General features: G+C 41.2%; 1 protein-coding gene and 1 long non-coding RNA gene across 2 annotated transcripts; both read left to right on the top strand.

Annotated features, from left to right (window-relative positions):
- Window positions 1–2,178: 2,178 nt before the first annotated feature.
- On the top strand, window positions 2,179–4,062 carry LOC115199857 (uncharacterized). Its single transcript, XR_003879428.1, has 2 exons — window positions 2,179–2,990; window positions 3,142–4,062. It is a non-coding gene; the product is annotated as an uncharacterized LOC115199857 (long non-coding RNA).
- A 2,629-nt stretch (window positions 4,063–6,691) lies between these two features.
- On the top strand, window positions 6,692–22,089 carry gda (guanine deaminase). Its single transcript, XM_029762353.1, has 14 exons — window positions 6,692–6,878; window positions 10,886–10,974; window positions 11,084–11,255; window positions 11,935–12,022; window positions 14,258–14,363; window positions 16,272–16,299; window positions 16,497–16,604; window positions 16,789–16,896; window positions 18,228–18,325; window positions 18,595–18,662; window positions 19,206–19,352; window positions 19,715–19,836; window positions 20,268–20,295; window positions 20,541–22,089. The coding sequence occupies exons 1-14, from the start codon at window positions 6,750–6,752 to the stop codon at window positions 20,609–20,611; spliced, it is 1,362 nt and encodes a 453-aa protein (XP_029618213.1). The 5' UTR covers window positions 6,692–6,749; the 3' UTR covers window positions 20,612–22,089.
- The last annotated feature ends 325 nt before the right edge of the window (window positions 22,090–22,414 follow it).

Here is a 22,414-nt window from a genome sequence, read left to right as displayed (position 1 = left end):
TAGGTTACACACTGGACCCTAGGTTACACACTGGACCCTAGGTTACACACTGGACCCTAGGTTACACACTGGACCCTAGGTTACACACTTTTGTTGTTACTCTACTGCTCTATGCCACTACGCAAATGCGATGATATGCATGCAATGCTTTTATTTTTTATCTGTTCAGAACTCCCCAGGTCACCCCCCTCGTGCTCACTTTTTGTTACGGCACCTTCCGATTTACAAATTAAGCACTGCAAATAGCCTACTGCCTACTAACCAACACTTCGGACAAAACTTTTTCAATACTTGGTTTGCCTACAGTTTGTTTCCTTGATTTAGCATCGCATGGTAGATATCATACGGTGAAATGTCTTTCCTACCCTACCGGCTACCAATGTGATTCTTCTGTGAGCTGCTCCATACCAAACCAGTTGAGCGCTGCACACTCTTGCTGCCTGCAGATGATATTCTGTTGAAACTAGGCTGTGTGTGTGTGGCGTGCATGTGAATATATTTCACGGATTTTGCGGTTGTCTATTGTATTACATAATTAATAAGTCGTATACCTCCACTACACTACCTTGATACGCACCAGTTAGGAATTAAGAAGTGACTGAAAAACAAGAGGGTATACATAGTATACCTGCCTACTCCTACATGAATGCGCTGGTATTACGGTTGCTGTCCTTTCAGAATCACGAACCTGTCCCACACTGAAGGCCTATAGGTTCACTATTGCGCAAACATGTCTATAATAGATATAGACTGTTAGGATATTGTTTCAAGAAAGCAGTGTATACATTTGGCCTGGCGAAGCGGTTTTGTGTGCTGAGTGAATGGAAACTGATAATTTAGTATTTTTTTACCTGGCTGGTCTCGGGAAGACGGTATGAGTCCTCACTGTCCGAGACCAAGTCAAGACGGAGTACAAATGTATCCAAGACCGAGAGACACTGTGGTCTCGAGTACTACAACACTGTTAGTTAGTGCACATAAAGATGTAGACCTATTCAGTTAATCTCTCTTGAACAAATAAAAAAAACGTGGAATTCTGGTGTCCTATTTTGACTGTAAAATATAGCAACTATAGTCTAATTGTCAACCTGAAATTCATGACAACCACTGGATTAGGTTGCACATCAAAATCGTTAATCATGCATTCCTGCTTGGACGTGTTAAATGAAACAACGTATTTATTGGATAACTCCATAGTCGCTTATACTTCTTAATAAAGCACTATGAATTACTTTAAGATTATTCATGATTTGGGTCCAACCAAATCATGGGGCTGGTACCAACTGTAAAAGTTAGTGGCACCAGTGACTCCAGGGGAAAATGTAAGTCTGGAGCCCTGTAATAGTAATGAGCACTTATGGTAGGTATTGATTCAGCATAATGCATTTGATGGGCACTAATTTGCAATATAGCTTCTAAGTCCTTAGTTTGGGTTTTATAAAGTATAAGGCAGACACAAACAGAGAACAAGAAGCACAGAGTATTGGCAGAGAAGATGATACAGCTATTGCTGCTTCTACACAGCCAGCCCAATTCAAAATGGCCAATTAGTAAAAAAAAAAAAAAAATGCAATTAGAGTAGCTCTGAAAAAGAGATGTGAAAAGATCTGATGTGATTGGTCAAAAATCCAATTAATGGGGGGAAAAGATCAGAATTGGGCTGCCTGTGTAAACGCAGCACAACAGGGAGGCAAACAAAATAGCTAGAGCAGAGACGTGGTTGTAGAGGTGAGTTGTATCGCCAGTGGTGTTTCCGCATATTGTATTTGTTTTAAACATGAGCTTGTTAAAAAAAAAAAAGAGGACCATGTCTCGCCAGTCACCGCTTGGTACAGAAACGATTGAGATGCTGTACTGTACTTGCAATGTTGTCAGCACTACTGCCTGTGTCAGGGGCGGAGCCAGAGGGGTGTCCGAGGTGGCACAGGACACCCCTGACATCTGATTGGCCACCCCAAAATGTAATTCGCTACTGGCAGTTTGATGCTGATTGGCATTTCATTTCACCTCTTGTTGAAAGAAGCATATATTTTGACATTTGGCGGCACATAATTCAAATCGAGGATGAGGAAGAGAGAAAATTAACGTTGGTTGTGATATATACAGAAGAAGAGAGAATATTTCCACAGCTCCACGAGCTCTTTTCGAAAGCATCATATTTAAAGTAAGTTTTAAGGTTTAGCATCGGGTTTAGGTTTCCTGAACAACTTTTATGAAAGTTGAGTCGCTGTGTAAGTTAACGTTAGATCTTTGGCTCCATTAACAGACAGTTAATCAGATTAGAGAGATCGGTTCCCAATGTAGCCTAACATTGTTTCCATCTGTGCTAGTAATACACGCATATACAGTGCAGTGTCATAAGTTACAGTGTGCGAATGTTTAGTTAATGTGGGGTAACTAGTAGGCTACAGTTGTCAGTGTTCAGCAAGTTAACATTCAGCCATTTGAAATCCATTAACTCAGTTTGATTTCCATACTTGAACTCAAAACGAACAATTATTATTATCTGTTAACGTTACTCAAAAGATTACTACAATTTGCATATAGCCTGTTTGCTATCGTAAAGGTGTAACAAATTATAGCTTGCTAAATTCCTTACTGCAGATTAGGGCTAGCCATGATCTAACTAGTAACTTAGGCTGGTAGTTGATTTTTAAGGTACAGTTATGATAATGGGGATTTGTAATTAAGATTGAGGTTGGACTAAAATGTGGGTAATAGGATACTTAGATGTAACCATAGACTGTCTTATTTTTGCATAGGATCAATTAAACATGAGAAGAAAGGGAGAGATATATAAGACTTATTTTTACAGAAACACAAACAGGCAGATCAGGTGCAAACAGGCCCCAGCCCTTGCATCACCACTGGACACCAGAGCAGCTCCCTACCTGAGGCTAGTCAGTGTGGTCAGACTTCACAAGGACCCAGTCTACCACCAGCAGGTCAGAGCATCTACCAGGCAGTCAGTCACATGCCCAGTTCAAAATGTAAGTTTAGCTTCAGCTTGTAATAGATGATTTTGTCAGATTGAGCCTCACTTTAAAATGTTGGTTGTTGATTCATGTGTGTTCTTGTTTGATGGCTGTGGCATTTTTGTGATTATACACTAATGGTTCTTGTGTTCTTTTAATGTAATAGATGTATCAAGGGATGACACAGAGACCTCTGGCTCTGAGCAAGACAGTGAGCCAGAGCTGCCAGGAGATGTCATCGAGCCCCTCCCAACTGCATCAAGCACCAGATATGCTGTTCCAAAAGGACCCAATGGACGGCCAGACCTATACTTTAAACTACACATTTTAGTTAGCAGCTGTTAGTATCTAATCTTGTTGATCCCTTAATTCTATATTTCCATAGAGCTATGACACATTATTTAACGTGTATTTCAGACATTTCAAGATCCAGAGAAGAGGGTCCTGTACAGCCGTGTCTGAAAACATTTCCCAGAACTCAGCATGGTACTAGGAAAAGGGCTTTCAACAGCTCCTGGTATAAGGACAATTCATGGCTTGAATGTTCTGTAAGTCAAGATTCAACTTATTGTTTTGCCTGTAGGCATTTTTCTTTGCCCAATACACCTGAATCTGCCTTCACATCACAGTCAGGTTTTTGTGACTGGAAAAAGGCGCTCTTTAAAGATTCTGGGTTTAAGCTCCATTCGCAGGCAGAGCATCATTATCAATGCTATATATGCTTGGAATCAGTATAAAAGGGCTATTGACAGCAACTCATCAATGTTAGATGTCATAAAAGAGGACAGGAAAAAGAAAGTAGAGGAAAACTGTACTTACAATTAAACAATTTCAGATGTGCTCCTATTAACTACCACTCAAAATATAGCGCAGAAAGGCAAGTCTTAGAAGAAATGGCAAAGCATGAAATGGCAAAGCATGACCCTCTCATAGAGAAAAGGATGAATGCATGTGGCATTGCTACTTACACAAGCCACCAAATCCCAAAGGAAGTTCTTGAGGGCTTAGCTGAGATGGTACAAAGTGAAATAATAAGAGAAGTAAAAGAGAGAAGCTTTTAGTGTAATTGCAGATTTTAAAGAAAAAAGAACAAATGTCTTTAGTTGTGAGGTACTATTACAACAGGGCCGTCCACAAAAGCTTTCAACACTTTCAGTCAGCTGAAATCTTAAATGCAGGTCTCACAAAAATTATAATTGATTGCCTTGAAAACATGGTCTGGACTACAGAAATAATCTTGTGGGGCAAGGCTATGACGGTGCATCCGTCATGAGCGGAAAGCATTCTGGTGGGTCTGCACAGATTAAAAACATTACAAGATTTGCATTTTATGTGCATTCTAATGCACATTGTTTGAATTTGGTTCTTGTCGATGCTGTCAAATCAGTGCCTGAGGCAGTTAACATTTTTGCTCTCCTGCAGAAGCTTTATTACTTTGAATCTGGCTCGTACATTAATCTCAAGTGGCTTGCAGTTCAGAAAGAGCTGTATCCACAGCAGCAGCCCAGGGAACTACAGAGACTTACGGATGGAAGGTGGCATGCTGTAATCTGAGAGACAGGCTTCCAGCAGTTCTGAGAGTGTTACAGGATATCACACTTTAAAATAGTTACGATAAAAGGCCCCTTGCCTCCACTGATCTTTCTCAGATTTACATTTTATAGGGCTTTTGGTTACCTTGCTAACTGTCTTTCTGACATGCTCCAATCAAGCGCTCTTGACCTAGCAAGGGCTGTGGATCTAGTAGGTGCCCTTACAGACACATTTTTTATTTTATTTTACCTTTATTTAACTAGGCAAGTCAATTAACAAATTCTTATTTTCAATGACGGCCTAGGAAGAGTGAGTTAACTGCCTTGTTCAGGGGCAGAACGACAGATTTGTACCTTGTCAGCTCGGGGATTCAATCTTGCAACCTTTCGGTTACTAGTCCAACGCTCTAACCACTAGGCTACGCTGCCGCCCCATTACTGGACTACAGAAGTGAGGGTTACTTCGGAGAGCTATGGAAAGAGGTTGAAGAGATTGCAGAGCACTGCAAAATAAGTGTACAAACAGTGTGTAAAAGACATCCTAAAACAAGCTTAAGATTTCACGACTCATTGATAATGAGCACTGTAGGACAGAGAAATAGTGACCAAAGTGATGGTGAGAGCTTCCAAAGAGATATCTTTTATCAGGTGCTTGACAGTCTCACAGCTGAGCTGCAGAGGTGTTTTTCAAAGAAGAAGTGTGAGATAATGCAAGGGGTCCCAATCTCTCAACCCAATTGAGTACAACATTCTTGAATGAGGAGCCTCTGTTTGCCTTTGCTCAGACCTTTAGAGTCAGATTTAGAGGACCTCAAACATGAGGTTCATCAAACCAAGCGGCTTCTTGAAAGAGAGAAAAGTGGAAGGAACAGACCATCTAATCTCCTTGACTTTGTTGTGTTTCTAGAGCCTTATAAAGAGGTCTTCCATGAGCTATTTCGACTTTGTAAGATTTCTGCTGTTTCAGCAGTGCTTCTTGTGAGAGAAGCTTCTCAGCTTTAAAACTGATTAAAACCCACCTTGGACAACAATGGTTGATGACAGGTTAAGTCACCTCGGAATTCTCAGTGTTGTCAAGAAGGGCACGCTCCCTCAACATGGATGAATGAGTTTGTGAAACATTTAGCCAGTTCTCACCAGAACTGCATTTAGCCAGTTCTCACCAGAACTGCATAATTATGCTGTTTTAAATCTCCCTAGGATAATTTGGCACTTAGGCGGTCCCTCTGGTCATGATTAACACCTGCACTATGTACTAGCAAGTACACTGACATTCTAAAATGATACATCCAAAGGGTATCATGTCACACAGATTTAATTTGGTCTTGATTAGGCCAATTCCAAAACATTTCTTTGCTGTTAGTTAACATTATATATATATAGCACCAACATAATTTTTATTGTTCAAGTCCATTTCTGCTTGATACCTAGTATGTCAAATTGCAATTTTTTGTTGTTGTAAATGTAACTTTTTTGTAAATAAACTATTCAATTTATGTAACAAATCCTATCTTATCTCCTTGGTGCTTGAGCTTTATTTTCTGAAAATAATATTTTGGATGTTATTAAACACTTATAGAGCCAGATTATATATTCATGAAAACAGTGACCCAAGTCTCTCCTGTGTGTGTGTGTGTGTGTGTGTGTGTGTGTGTGTGTGTGTGTGTGTGTGTGTGAGAGAGAGAGAGAAAGAAATTGAGATGCAGTTCCGAGGTAGAGACACTGACTATTCATAGTATGTTAAAGAATTCTAGCAAAGTAAACCTTTTGTACCACACTATCTGCCACATTGAAGAACTCTGGGTTAAGAGAATTATCACTTCTACCTCTAATCAGCAATCATAGGATTCATTCATGCTCCTTAGATGCCAGGTTGGGATTACACTAATTTTCTGTCATGGTCTATGTACCCCCTGAAGTAGCCTTGGCCACCCCATGTATAAACATCTAGTTCTGCCTGTGTCTAAGTAGTGAAAACTATCATACGATACGAAAGTGAAAAATGCGCCATTGCTGAGCAATGCTTCAAAACCTATTTTTACAACACTGTAGGCTAATAAAATTCCTGCTATGGCTGTCCCATGCGAGCGCACGCTATGCTTGTGGCCAGTCGCACTGTCGGCAGGTGGAGTCTCTTCTTGGTGCGCACAGACTAACCGCCCACTATCCTTGCCGAGGCTAAAAGTGCCGATTCATTTTTCAGCATCAAACTGCCAAACCCTGCTGTTGTAACATTCTAGATATGACTAGCTCCAACGAATCCGCTGTGGACATTGCGCACGTCTACAGGGGGACGTTTGTGCACTCCACCGATCACACAGCCGTGGAAATTCTAGAGGATAGGCTTCTGGGAGTGGACACGGAGGGGAAGGTCTGTCAGAATTAAACCGTGAAAGTCTATTTCAATATCTATGTCATATATCTGTGTCATATGCCTAGGCCTAAGTGGAACTCTCGTTGTTTTATAGGCCTATGTTTTACATCTCTTTTTATACATTTTTTAAATTGTTGTATTTTATTTATTTGCTACCCCAATTTCTATACATTTTACAAACCTGCATAGGCTAGGTAAATCTTTTCAAAACACTATAATAGCTAACTTTGGCCAGAAAAATGCCCCAAGCCAGAATTGGATTCAGCATTTTTGAATGGATACCATTGACCTACACACATTTTCTTCAGAAGAAGATTAACCTGTTTCCTGCAGTCATTATAATTGTGCAGTGTGTAACTTCAGTAGAGGCTACAAAGGGCCTGTGACAGCTGTCACAAAAGTTGTGAAATGTGGTCTGGACTTTGTAATAATAGTTTAATGGAAATCGTTTCTTGCGATTTATATTGCTTTGTCATGCATGTAATGTTTTTATCACATGAATTTTATTACAAAGGTTTCCCAAACTGACTCATGCCCCCAGATCCTAATTATGAGTTTATGAGGTTATTTCATTTGGTGATTGGAGATGTATGTGTGTAAATACAGTGCATTAGGAAAGTATTCAGACCCCTTGACTTTTTCCACATTTTGTTACATTACAGCCTTATTCTAAAATTAATGAAATGGCTTATTTCCCTGATAACGTTATACACAATACCCCATAATGACAAAGCAAAAACAGGTTTTTATACATCTTTGCAATTGTATAAAATAAAACATCAGAAATATCATATATACATAAGTATTCAGACTCTTTACTCAGTACTTTGTTGAATCAACTTTGGCAGCGATTACAGCCTTCAGTCATCTTGGGTATGACAATACAGGCTTGGCACACCTGTATTTGAGGCGTTTCTTCCATTCTTCTCTGCAGAGCCTCTCAAGCTCTGTCAGGTTGGATGGGGAGCGTCGCTGCACAGCTATTTTCAGGTCTCTCCAGAGATGTTCGATCGGGTTCAAGTCCGGGCTCTGGCTGGGCCACTCAAGGACATTCAGAGATTGGTCCCGAAGCCACTCCTGTGTTGTCTTGGCTGTGTGCTTAGTGTCGTTGTCCTCTTGGAAAGTGACCCTTCACCCCAGTCTGAGGTCTTGAGTGCTCTGGAACAGGTTTTCATCAAGGATCTCGCTGTACTTTGCTCCGTTCATTATTCCCTTGATCCTGATTAGTCTCCCAGTCCCTGCTGCTGAAAAACATCCCCACAGCATGTTGCTGCCACCACCATGCTTTACCGTAGGGATGGTGCAAGGTTTCCTCCAGATGTGATGCTTGGCATTCCGGCCAAAGAGTTAAATCTTGGTTTCATCAGACCAGAGAATCTTGTTTCTCATGGTTAGTCCTTTAGGTGCCTTTTGGCAAACTCAAAGCGGGCTGTCATGTGCCTTTTACTGAGGAGTGGCTTCCGTCTGGCCACCTTACCATAAAGGCCTGATTTGTTGGAATGCTGCAGAGATGGTTGTCCTTCTAGAAGGTTCTCTCATCTCCACAGAGGAGCTCTGTCAGAGTGACCATCAGGTTCTTAGTCACCTCCCTGACCAAGGCCCTTCTTTTTCGACTGCTCAGTTTGTCCGGGTAGCCAGCTCTAGGAAGAGTCTTGGTGGTTCCAAACTTCTTCTGTTAAGAATGATTTAGGCCACTTTTCTTGGGGACCTTCAATGCTGCAAATGTTTTTTGGTACACTTCTCCAGATCTTTGCCTCGATACAATCCAGTCTTGGAGCTGTACGAAAAATTCCTTCGACCTCGTGTTTTTTGTTTTTTCTCTGACCTGCACTGTCAACTGTGGGACCCTATATAGACCGGTGTGTGCCTTTCCAAATCATGTCCAATCAATTGAATTTATCAGGGGTGGATTCCAATGAAGTTGTAGAAACATTTCAAGGATGATCAATGGAAACAGGATGCACCTCAGCTCAATTTCGAGTCGCTAAGTTCCCTTCCCTGGAAGCCTGTGTGTCAGACATAAGGAGGTGGATGGCGGAAAATGTTTTGCGTTTAAACTCGGACAAAACAGAGATGCTAGTTCTAGGTCCCAAGAAATAAGGAGATCTTCTGTTGGATCTGATAATTAGTCTTGATGGTTGTACAGTCGTTGCAAATAAAACTGTGAAGGACCTAGACCTTACTCTGGACCCTGATCTCTCTTTTGATGGACATATCAAGACAGTTTCAAGGACAGCTTTTTTCCATCTACATAACACATACCCAAATAAAGCACTAAATAACTTCAGTTTGTGCTAAATACGGCTGCTAAATTCTTGACTAGAACCAAAAATAAAAAATGTGATCATATTACTCCAATGCTAGCCTCTACATTGGCTTCCTGTTAAGGCAAGGGCTTATTTCAAGGTTTTACTGCTAACCTACAAAGCATTACATGGGCCTGTTCCTACCTATCTTTCCGATTTTGGTCCTGCCGTACATACCTACACGTACGCTACTGTCACAAGACTCCATTTGTATGGAATGGTCTGCCTATCCATGTGAGGGACGCAGACTCGGTCGCGACCTTTAAGTCTTTACTGAAGACTTATCTCTTCAGTAGGCCCTATGATTGAGTGTAGTCTGGCCCAGGAGTGTGAAGGTGAACGGAAAGGCACTGGAGCGACAAACCGCCCTTCCTGTCTCTGCCTGGCGATTCCCCTCTCTCCACTGGGATTCTCTGCCTCAAACCTTATTACGGTGGATGATTCACTGGCTTACTGGTGCTCTTCCATGCGTCTCTAGGAGGGGTGCGTCACTTGAATGGGAGATCTTCGTGGGCTATACACGGCCTTGTCTCAGAGCAGTAAGTTGGTGGTTTGAAGATATCCCTCTAGTGGTGTGGGGACTGTGCTTTGGCAAAATGGGTTGGGTTATATCCTGCCTGGTTGGCCCTGTCTGGGGGTATCGTCGGACGGGGCCACAGTGTCTCCCGACCCCTCCTGTCTCAGCCTCCAGTAATTATGCTGCAATAGTTTATGGCTAGGGTCAGTATGTTATATCTGGACTATTTCTCCTGCCTTATCCGGTTGTCCTGTGTGAATTTTAAGTTTTCTCTCTGAGAACCTGAGCCCTAGGACTATGCCTCAAGACTACCTGGCCTGATGACTAGTTGCCGTCCCAGTCCACCTGGTTGTGCTGCTGCTCCTGTTTCAGTTCTGCCTACGGCTATGGAACCCTGACCTGTTCCCCGGACATGTTACCTTGTCCCGGACCTGCTGTTTTTGACTCTCTTTCTCTACCGCACCTGCTGTCTCTGAATGATAGGCTATGAAAAGCCAACTGACATTTACTCCTGAGGTGCTGTCCTGTTGCACCCTCTACAACCACTGTGATTATTATATTTTGACCCTGCTGGTCATCTATGAATGTTTGAACATCTTGGCCATGTTCTGTTGTAATCCCCACCCGGCACAGCTAGAAGAGGACTGGCCACCCCTCAGAGCATGGTTCCTCTCTAGGTTTCTGCCTAGGTTCCTGCCTTTCTAGGGAGTTTTTTCACGCCACCGTGCTTCTGCATTGCTTGCTGTTTGGGGTTTCAGGCTGGGTTTCTGTATAGCACTTTGTGACATCGGCTGATGTGAAAAGGGCTTTATAAATACATTTGATCATAGCAAAGGGTCAGAATACTTATGTACAATAAGGTGTTTCAGGTTTTTTTTCTCCCACAAACCTGTTTTCGCTTTGTCATTGTGTGTAGATTGATGAGGAAATGTTTTTATTTAATCTATTTTAGAATAAGTCTGTAATGTAAGAATGTGGATAGGTCTGAATACTTTCCGAATGTACTGTATGTTGAGGGTGTTTGTGTCATCTGACTATGCCTTAATGTGTTACAGTAGATCAATTAACAATGCATGGATAAATTATATTTAAATGAATGAACACCTTGTTGAGTCAGGCTCTGATTGTCTCTCTCTTGCTCTAATCAGCACCTTGTCTTTGGTTGCTTCTCATGTTGACAGATTGCCTTCATTGGGAGTGGGCAGGAAGTCGACAGTCTTTCGCAGAAGTGGGGGTTTGAGGCCTTGGCTGTTACACAGCTTGGACAGTAGTGAGTGAAGAGTCCATCCTATGAGAGTAACACTGATTCCTAATTCCTAATCTATTTGTGACTGAACACAACCAAGTTATTATCATAAAGTCCATTTTGTTGTCTGTAGTGAGTTCTTCATGCCAGGGATGGTGGACACCCACATCCACGCGTCTCAGTACAGCTATGCAGGCACAGCCCTGGACCTGCCCCTGCTACAGTGGCTCAACACGTACACCTTCCCAGTGGAGGCCTGCTACAAAGACTTGGAGTTCGCCCGCAACGTCTACACCCATGTCGTGGTGAGCGGTCTGGGCCAAACTAACAAACCTCAGCCTATAGAAGTCATCAGGGTCATGTTCATCAGGCACCAAATGGAAGAAAACGGACTGAAACAGACCTGGACTTGTCTAATAAGAAACACACAATGTTTTAAAATGTATGCCGTTGCGCACCCGAATGAATCCGTCCCACTTGCATAGAGGATTATAGACCATTGTTATCCTTATTTCCTATTCTAAATCGTCTGTTATACTTATTTAAAGCCTTGTGTTGCAGAGGTTAATATTGCAATGATAATGGACATTCACGAGCAGAAACTTTGGTTGCCGTCTTTGCTCCCTTGTGTCTATTTTCTCTAGTTTTTCGGAATTCACTGCTGTGCAGGGATAGGAATGCCAAAGGAGGGCCAATAACAGGCTGCTATGGCCATTTTAATAAAGGTTAAAGAGAGTTTGCGTATGTGAAGCTTTAGCTTATTTTAATTGACCTGCAGTGTAGCAAAAACAATAAAAATGTGAACTATTTAGGTTGCATCCTTGGCTACTGTAAGGAAAGCTCACAGAATGAGACTAGCATAGAAAATCTGATGAAATCTGGATACATTGTAACACATAGCAGGCTAGGGCAGGTGATATGTGGTGGAGTGGTGTTTATGAACAATAGGGCCTGAATACTAAAACAATCTCTTGTCTATTTCAGAAAAGAACCCTGAGAAATGGTACCACTACGGCCTGTTACTTTGCCACCATACACACCGACGCTTCTCTCCTGCTGGGCCAAATCGCAAGTGAGAAAACAGACCCATAAACACACAAACCTGCAGACACTCTACCGCTCACTTGCACAATGGCTTAACATTGAACATAACCCAGATGTTTGTGCGATTTTGTCAGAGTGGTTGTACTTTGACCTGTTCCCAGTGGACTTCTCGCCTGTTTAACTCTTGTTTATTACATAAGTATAGGATTTAATGACGGGAAGGACAAGGCATACTCTCCGATAAAAGAGCACAGGACGTTATTTGACTGGCTATAAACATTAACCTCAGTCAATGTACAACTGTACCTGGAATACACACACACATACACACACATGCCTCCACTGCATAAGTTGTTATGCAACAATGTATCAATCAGTCTTTTTTTTTTTAAAGGGGGATTGGAACTCCACTCTTTCAAATGTGTTAGATTTATTTAGACAGGAAAGTAGGGAGACAGACAGCAGGGGATAGACAGTATTAAAAGTGGCGGTGTGGGGATTATAACCTCGCTGCAGGGGGACACAATACAAGTGGTCTGGAGGCGGCTGTGTTGACTGCTAGGCTGTGTTGACTGCTATTTTTGTGCTTCTATACCAATGACTGTATAGGAATGGACAAAGCCATCGATCACGTGACACCATTCATTCCTATGTGAAGACTCAATAGCGCATTGAAGCCAAATTAAGTCGGTTAAGATAGCATTTCATGGATACATAACATGCACAGTTTGAGCTAATTCAGGAAGTGGTGTTGCGAGCTAGCTCAGTGCTTCCCCCTCTCAATAAGTAACTCAAATTGAAGGCTGATCGGGGTACTGCAGGCTGCCATTAGCAACTAAATTATCCTTATAACTTCTGTGTGTGATTTTTACAACATTATCGTTTGAAGGACTTGCATATGGTGTATTAGAAGCAATTATTGGTACCATGATTGTCTTGAATTTGTATTTTATTTACATGAAGATTGACCAGAAAGATGGCCATTTTCCCATTCACTATAATGGGATCCTGTTTTCTGCAGACAACGCCTGCAGTATTGCAGTTGGCCTTGAACTTCTGTGGCTTCAATAAGAGGGGTCTGTTCTGTCCCGAACTCTCTTAAACATTTTTTGTCTTCTGCATCTGCTGATGCCGACAATTAGCCTGTGCGATTGATGGGGGCTGAACTAGAGCGGTGTTTGTGAGACCAGGGCTGATCGGGTGGATCCCGAAAACTGTTCTTCTCACAAAAACGTCTGTAAAGTCCAAGCGGTTTGAGCTGCAAACTATTATGACCCCACTATGAAAAGCTGAGACTGTTTTGCTCCGACACTCACGTCGCACAAGAGTCGTTAGAAGGGAAGTGTTCTTCTACATAAAAAATCATACACAATTATTGCATTGTGATCGTCCCTGATGTTTTCCTAAGCTTTGCAATATCTCTCACACCAGTTTCAGATTAATCCTGTGGATATTATAGTTTATTTCACCAAGTTCAATATCTGCCCCGGACTTTGTGTCTATAATACTGTAATAAAATCACATAGTTGCTGTCACAAAGTCCAAACTCCACGCAGTTGTCACTGACTAGTTGGAATATAATTTCCCGTCAAGGAAACAATTACTTTTTTTTTGCTTGCCAGACCTTTTTTTAAATGATATTTGTCAATAAATCTTATGAATGTAACTGTTTTATGTTCTGTGTTCTACTTGTTGTCCTGAAAATAAAATGATAAAACACTTCAGTGTGAGGTTAAATGAGGGCAGGGATAGCAGGTAATGGAAGTATTGAATTTCAGGTTTCAGATACAGGGATTGGCTGGGCATGAACATGTTAATTTGCTGCATTCCGTCATTATGGTTACCCACTGTAATGAAAATAATTTTTACGAACACCAGCTCAGAACAAGACATGAACATAGGGTTTTGTATGTGGAGGAATTTGTCACTTTCTCATCTACTTACTGCATGCATGGAATGTTTGTCCTTTGGTGGTTGCATAACTCCTCCTCAACCGTCCAGAGTCTGTAGTTTGGGAGGACACCAGAACTGTTTCACCACAACAAACAGCGCCCACCTTTTGGTTTATGAGATTTAATGTTAGCTTTAGTTTATTATTTAGGTTATTCCAGGATGCTGATGAGCAACATTACAAATGTCCTTTTTAGACCCCAGTCTGATACGGTCTCGACAGAGTGCTACTCTTAATCACACCAAATGCAGCTCCCCTGATGCGTGATTTCACCAGTTTGGTGACCTTTCCCAATGTTTCTTGTCATTCCAGATGATTTTGGACAGCGTGCCCTTGTGGGCAAGGTGTGTATGGATACAAACAACTTTGTCCCACATTACAGAGAGACGCCAGAGGAGTCCCATGACGAAACCAACAGGTAGGTAATAGACAGAAAGGGCAAGGCTGTATACATAATAAAGAGTTAAATGATTAGAACAGGTGCTTTGCACAGGAGGGGTATTTGGGCTCTCACAATGGCTTTTCATGCCTCAAGACCGTAAGGTAACATGGAAAAGAATTTCCTCAGAGGAGGATAGAATGATGACTAAGAAAAGCATCATCATATTGAGTCATGACTGGCTTGTGCAGCAAGAACCAATGGGAACAGACATGTCATTCTAGACTTTACATGAGTTTATGGGACCTTCCAGCACAGGGGTTCCCAAACCTTTTTGTCCCGCCCCATTTTGATGTCTGGACCCCAACCATGTGAAAAAAAATTATGGAATGATCAGCGAATGTTTCATTTTTATTTGCGGCTATTGCAGTCAATTGAAAGACATTCTAAAAGTATTTCTGATTGTCTTCTCAACTCACCATCACATGCTTTTAATGTGGGGCTATGACAGTCAATTGCAAATGAGTCTGACATCTTGTCTCATCACCACTAGTGAGATGGGTGTGCTTGATGCATGTCATGTCGGAGCTTCTCAAAGTCAGGGGTTTTAATGCAGATGAGCGCACTGAATCCAGCTTCACTCAGACATGAGCTGGCGAAGGGTACCATGAGTTTTATGGTGCTTTCAAGACCTGGAACTCTGAAAATACTAGGTCAGCAAGTCGTAGCTTTAGAAAGAGGCCCGAGTTCCCGAGTTGGGATTTCGAGTTGGGTGACTGTTGAAAACAATTTTTCGCAGTCGGAGATAGTTTTTTCCAGAGTTCCCAGTTGTCTTAAATGCACTGAAGACGGAAGTGGTAGATTTGAGTTCCCAGTTCTTTTGAATGCGGCATTACGAAAAAGATGTCCTCGTGAATAGAATCCCCCAACATGTATAGCGAACATGGGCATCTCGGCCCTCACAGCTAACGTCCATTTGGAGAGCATAAGTTGGGGCGTTTTTTTTTGTCATTTAGTCAGTTTCCTCTTGATTGCTAGCAATAGTTTACATTCTTAGTTTAAAAGTGTTATCTGACAAGGGAATTGATGTGAGTTTCTGTGTGTCTGCCTCCCCACACATCGTTTTCACCATGTCAATTGCGGCCGATAATATCAAAGTATCTGCATTAGTGTGTGGTTTCATAGCGGGCCTAGCCATTCACCATGGGAATGATTTCAAATGCAACGGTCAAGTGCAGCCTTTTCCCATGATCTAAGGGTGCTTTGTGGTTGCATTTTATCATTTATATTTTAATATTTTTTATTTTTAAGGTTAACCACATTACAATGATTTTGAGACACAAAGGGATATATTTTTTTGTGTATTTTCTTTTCTTCTCAGGATTTTGGAAATTCTCGCGCAACGCTATCTTCATATCCAGTCGCGACCCCTATTTTCATATCCAGTCCCAAGTTTGAGAACTGCTGCTCTAACCTCACAATATATCTCACAACATTTGTCATATTTCAACATACATTCCAAGTATGGCCCTCAGAAAACAAAACTCATCAAATGCATCCTCAGCAAATCTGAAAGGAGAAATTAGTGAGGAAATCATTGTCTCTGAGCCAGTTGCTGCAGTCTGAAAAACAGGATTCAGTCCTTCCTTACACTCGCATCTTGCCCAACACACATCTGAGGAGTATCAATTAGGAACCAAACAAAAGGAAATGGAATGAAAAGGAGAAGGACCTACCTACCTGATAGAAATTTGTTTTCATTGTAAAATGTTTTTCGTTGAGAATAAACCGTTTCTGTTTTGATACAGTGCAATGTTTTTCTACGGTGTGCAACTAATGAATACACCCCAGCAGTCAACTCCTGAGTCAAGAGTTTGTTTTGGGTTGGTTGTGTCTGGCATTCTTTTGAAGGAAAAAAAATGTGTTTATTGTTTTGTGTTGCTCTAGGTTCATTAGTGAGATGTTGAAGAAGAAGGTAAGACTCCTTAGCCCCGATTTGGGGGGGGGAGGGGGGGGTTCTAAGTCTAATAGAATCTAAGGGTACATGTACAAGTGAGTGGCAATGTAGGGATTATATTCCCCCCCCAAAAAAGCACATTTGTGATCAGAATCTGTGAAAGAAGCTTTTTAGGATTTTGCTCACTGGGTGTCTTTCTGTCTTGTTTGGGGCAGTACCCCCTTGTAAGGCCGGTGGTGACCCCACGCTTCGCCCTGTCTTGCTCTGCTGCCCTGCTGGGTCACCTGGGAGAGATCGCCCAGAATAACCACCTGCACATCCAGGTGAGCCTTGCCAGCCTGTAGCCACAGTAACCAAGTCAAGAGGATCCTATGGGAATGTTGCTTTGAGGATAATCATTTATTTATCTGTATTTATCTCCCTTTCATTCTCTCCCTCTTGAATTCATACACATTGATAATCACCTGAAGATTAAAAAAATTAATTGATCGTCTCTGTGATCCCCAGAGTCACATCAGTGAGACGAAGGAGGAGGTGAAGCTGGTGAAGGAACTGTTCCCAGACTATGACTCCTACACAGACGTCTACCACAAACACAACCTTCTCACTGACAAGGTTAGCCCAACACACACACACACACACACTACAAGGACATTCTATGGATAATGAAAATCATAATATTGCTGATTATAATGGTAGTAAGTATGCTGATATTGCTGGTGATAATTATAATGATAGCGGTGGTAATGGTAGTAAGTATGCTGGTGATGATTATAATGATAGAGGTGGTAATGGTAGTAAGTATGCTGATGTTGATAATGATAGCGGTGGTAATGGAAGTAAGTGCTGATGTTGATGATAATGATAGTGGTGGTAATGGAAGTAAGTATGCTGATGATGATTATAATGATAGCGGTGGTAATGGTAGTAAGTATGTTGATGATGATGATGATTATAATGATAGCGGTGGTAATGGAAGTAAGTATGCTGATGTTGATGATGATGGTTATAATGATAGCGGTGGTAATGGAAGTAAGTATGCTGATGTTGATGATGATTATAATGTTAGTAAGTATGCTGATGTTGATGATGATGATTATAATGATAGCGGTGGTAATGGTAGTAAGTATGCTGATGTTGATGATGATGATTATAATGATAGCGGTGGTAATGGAAGTAAGTATGCTGATGTTGATGATGATTATAATGATAGCGGTGGTAATGGTAGTAAGTATGTTGATGATGATTATAATGATAGCGGTGGTAATGGTAGTAAGTATGCTGATGTTGATGATGATTATAATGATAGCGGTGGTAATGGTAGTAAGTATGCTGATGTTGACGATTATAATGATAGCGGTGGTAATGGTAGTAAGTATGCTGATGTTGACGATTATAGTGATAGCGGTGGTAATGGCAGTAAGTATGCTGATGTTGATGATGATTATAATGATAGCGGTGGTAATGGTAGTAAGTATGTTGATGATGATGATGATGATTATAATGATAGCGGTGGTAATGGTAGTAAGTATGCTGATGATGATTATAATGATAGCGGTGGTAATGGTAGTAAGTATGCTGCTGTTGATTATAATGATAGTGGTGGTAATGGTAGTAAGTATGCTGATGTTGACGATTATAGTGATAGCGGTGGTAATGGTAGTAAGTATGCTGATGTTGATGATGATTATAATGATAGCGGTGGTAATGGTAGTAAGTATGCTGCTGATGTTGATGATTATAATGATAGCAGTGGTAATGGTAGTAAGTATGCTGCTGATGTTGATGATTATAATGATAGCGGTGGTAATGGTAGTAAGTATGCTGCTGATGTTGATGATTATAATGATAGCGGTGGTAATGGTAGTAAGTATGCTGCTGATGTTGATGATTATAATGATAGCGGTGGTAATGGTAGTAAGTATGCTGATGGTGATGGTTCACAGACTGTGATGGCTCACGGTTGTCACCTAACTGATGAAGAGCTGAAGCTGTTCAGAGAGAAAGGGGCGTCCGTCGCTCACTGTCCAAATTCCAACATCTCGTAAGTGTTTCTCATTACCCTACAGTTCACGTTCCCTGACTACGCCTGTGAATTCCCAAGGGTCATTAATGGAAGATGTGAAAGGAAAGACCATGTCTTAGGATTTAGAAATAAATCACAATTCTTATTTTTATGTCATACCCTATCCTTTAAAGAACACAGCAGTGATACTAGATATCATATCAGCACTCAAGATGGAACCTGCCCATATTCTCTCTATCTCTCCTCTCTCTCTCATTTCCCCCTCTCTCGCTCATTTCCCTCTTCAGGTTGTGCAGTGGTATGCTAGATGCCCGCAGGGTTCTGAACCACAAAGTAAAGCTGGGGCTGGGCACAGGTGAGTCCATGACAACACACTACAAAGCAGACCATCTTCCTTTTACCTGAGCGCAAAGTGTTCTGTATCGTTTTTAGCCCATGTGTGCTGTATAAAAAAAACAAATGTAATATCCCTGAGTTGTCCATATTTTAAATTTGTAACTAAATCAAGGCAATCGTGATTGAATTATATAATAATCTATATGTTTGATCAAATTAAAGTCTAATGAAGTTATTTCAAATGGCACAGATAATATTATTTCTTAGAATAATTATTTTACATTCATTACGATTTGGGATGATCCTGTTTTTTCATTGAGGCCGGCAATAGAGACAACTTTCTTCTAGGTTCCCTGTCTGGTATCAAACTGGCTTCACACCATAACAACATGAGATTAGCTGATCTGCTGGTTTATTTTAGCACACAGGTGCATGTTATTTCCCGTTAGTCTAGTTATTAGAAAGCCAGTGCTTTTTTGTTGCAATTGGCTCTGTGTTTAACGCATTAATACATTTGTCTGTGTATGCACTTGTGCGTGTGTCTGTGTTTCCGACCTTGCAGATGTGGCAGGAGGCTACTCTCCCTCTATGCTGGATGCTGTGCGGAGAACGTTGGATACCTCTAAAGCCTTGACCATCCAGGACCCCCAGTACCAAACGCTCACCTTCGAGGAGGTCTTCAGACTGGCCACACTGGGAGGCAGCCAAGGTGGGAGACCTTGCTGGAGGGGTGGGGCATGGGGTGGGAGGGTCATCATCACCACTATTAATCAACACATCAATCAGTATGAATGATTTGATACATGATGATTTATGAATTGATACAGATTCATGCGCTCAAATGTTACTTTTCAAAACGCCTGTGCTGCATCGATACATTGCTCATAGCACAAACTTTCTCATAGAGTGATGCCAAGCCAACAAGTTTATTTGCACTTGTTTTTGACCTGCACTACAGTCAAAAACCTTTTAATGAACCCGACTGTACATCTGTGTATTTGTTTACTGAGTCCTTGATTGATGAATAATTGCTTGATATTCTGAGCTCTGGATTGATTGTTTGGTTTGTAGCCCTGTCCCTGGATGAGCATACAGGAAACTTTCAGGTGGGGAAAGACTTTGATGCTCTGCGGGTAAACGCGGCCATGGAAGGAGGACCCATTGATCTCATCAACCACGGGGAGGGGCCTAAGGTAGGAACCAATCTCCCAATACATAGAGCAGGGATCATCAACTAGCTTCAGCTATGGGCCAATTCTTTCTTGAGCGGATGGTCAAGGGGCCGGAACATAATAACAAATAATTTGTAGATTGCAAATTGATTGCAAGAAGCCCAAACAGATATAATAATTTCGAACCTTGCTTTCATTTGTATACAATCACACACCTGTATATCTCTCTGTTATGCGTGGGAATACATTGGAACAGATTTCCAAAATTAAAATCACTTTTAGTTGATTTGCATGTGTTTTTACTGTCTTATGTCCCAAAGAAATATATATATTTTTTTTTTAAATGTTGCTAAAAAAACTTGGGGGGCCAAATAAAATGGGAAACCCTGTTACCTGTTGAGTCATTCTGTCTCCCAATACATGACATTCATCTTGGTTCCATTTGATTTCAGGTGCTCCTGGAGAAGTTCTTGAATTTGGGTAAGAGTTTTGTTTCTGTCTCTCACACAATAGTTACATGTCTTCAGACTTTGGTGGATGGGCCCTTTACGTGCCATGAAAGTATTGTGGCGAATTCACTGATAGCCACGACAGGGACTCAAACCTGGGTCCTTGCAGCTGTCAGCCAAGAGGTCCGAAACTCTTGAGGTCACTAGGTGTTGTAAAATCTCAAGTATGTTCAGGTTCTTTTTTTTCTCCTTCTTTGTTCCCCCTCCCTCCTTCAGGGGATGATCGGAACATTGCGGAGGTGTACGTGGCAGGGAAGAGAGTGGTCCCATTCGTAGAAAGACCATAGATTTGGGTTTGGTTGCTGGCTTGTTGTCGTCATCTTGTTACCATCTGTCTGAACCCTCTACCAGTCTACCTGACTGCTGTTGTAACGGGGAAAATGTATTCAACGAGAGGGATTATTACTGTATATACAGTGTGTGCGTTTTCAATCATCTAGTGTAATTGCATACAGTTAAATTCAATGGATGATATTGCTGCTCATCGTGAAGTTCAGAGTGAATCCTATGTTGGTTGTCATACTTATGTCGTAACCCAAAGAACATCATTGTCTATGTTGTTTTTGTTATTTCAAAGTCAAGGGAAATGTGTGTGTTTTTATGAATGTAGGTTTATTCAATTGAAGTAACTTTTATTTCCTGAGTGGGAACTTCATGTATGGTGACGGCTTGATTTAAACAAGATATATAACAACACAGCAACATAGAACACAAAAACATGTGCAGTATAATAGATTAGATGCAATCATAGGCTATATATATATATATATCAAGGGTTGAGGAGTTTGATGGATGATGGCACAAAACTAGAAGCTGCTCTCTTAGACTTTGTATGCCAGAGATCTACGTATATCTGCGCCAGGAGGGAAGGGAGTTGTACTGGTCCAAGACTTATCTCCGTGTGTAAGGTCCAAAGCTATTTGTTCCCCCTATTGTATCTGTAGCTTTGCATTTGTCCGGTTTTTACAGCATCCTTGACTTCGTCTCGGGCCTAACAACACAAGTGCCAATATATCCTCCAAACGGGCATTATCACTTAACGGTAATTATTGTGCAACTGCTGTTCCATGCTACAGTGCTGAGTTTTGCAGAAAAAGCTACAAAGTAAAAGGGACAAATATTCTGAGAGATTTAAGTAAAGAGTATTTGCATGATTTTAAGTGAATTTTAAGTGAATTTGTCTCTTTTGTTTGTAACATTTTTCGAGAGTAATCAGGTTTTTACACATAGTGGTTCCAGGATAAAATGTAGGGTTTTATAAAAATATAGAGTCTGAACACTGCAAACAGCATAGCTTTAAAATTATTTTGTTAAAGCAAACATTCCTCCAAGACAGATATTTTCCCTGTCTCACTCACACACTTATATCTACTGCCCCGTAGACCCATCTGTGTGTGACAGATGAAAAGCTAGAAGTGACCATGTCCATTTGACAGCCTACCATAGCACAATGTGGGATATCTGTCATAGACAGGTCCACTATAAAGACTACAGAGATTCAAGTTTCTGGTCCACAGCAAACACATCCCAAAACAATGGATGATCCAATTCCATGAGATTATTTATCATGATTGTCAGCAGTGTTTAATTTGAGCCGGATACTGCTGGAACAGGAGTGTTACCTTCTTCAAGAGGTCACCAATGAACCTAGCGCAACACAAAACAGTTTTGGACTGTTTCATTCTGGAACCTATTTGGCTGGATCGCAATAATTAAAATACAGTAGTGTCAAAGTAGGCTGTCATTACGATCATTTGTGCATTATGTGTAAAATGACCGAGGTAAAGACAGTTTCAAGTTGGATATTCGCGCTTTCAAACCACTTGAGCCACAGACTCCAAATAAGTGTCATGATGTTGGAAAAATTGCGCACAACATTGCACAGCTCATATTTTCACGATTTGGACATTTAATTCGCTTTCCAAAGCTAAAAAACATGTGGAAATGTGAGCAACATTTTGTATTCATAGTTGAATTAGTTAGGGAGTGTAAACATTTTACATTAGAATTTCAATAGCTCCTTGGTCATGTGACCTACTTGACTCAAACAAGTTTCAGAATGTCCACTGACTACCCTTCTATATTGCAGA

This window comes from Salmo trutta, chromosome 9 (genome assembly GCF_901001165.1).
Source record: "Salmo trutta chromosome 9, fSalTru1.1, whole genome shotgun sequence".
Classification (NCBI taxonomy): domain Eukaryota; kingdom Metazoa; phylum Chordata; class Actinopteri; order Salmoniformes; family Salmonidae; genus Salmo; species Salmo trutta.
Note: the sequence above shows the minus strand (reverse complement) of the source record. Positions and strands in the feature narration are given on the sequence as shown.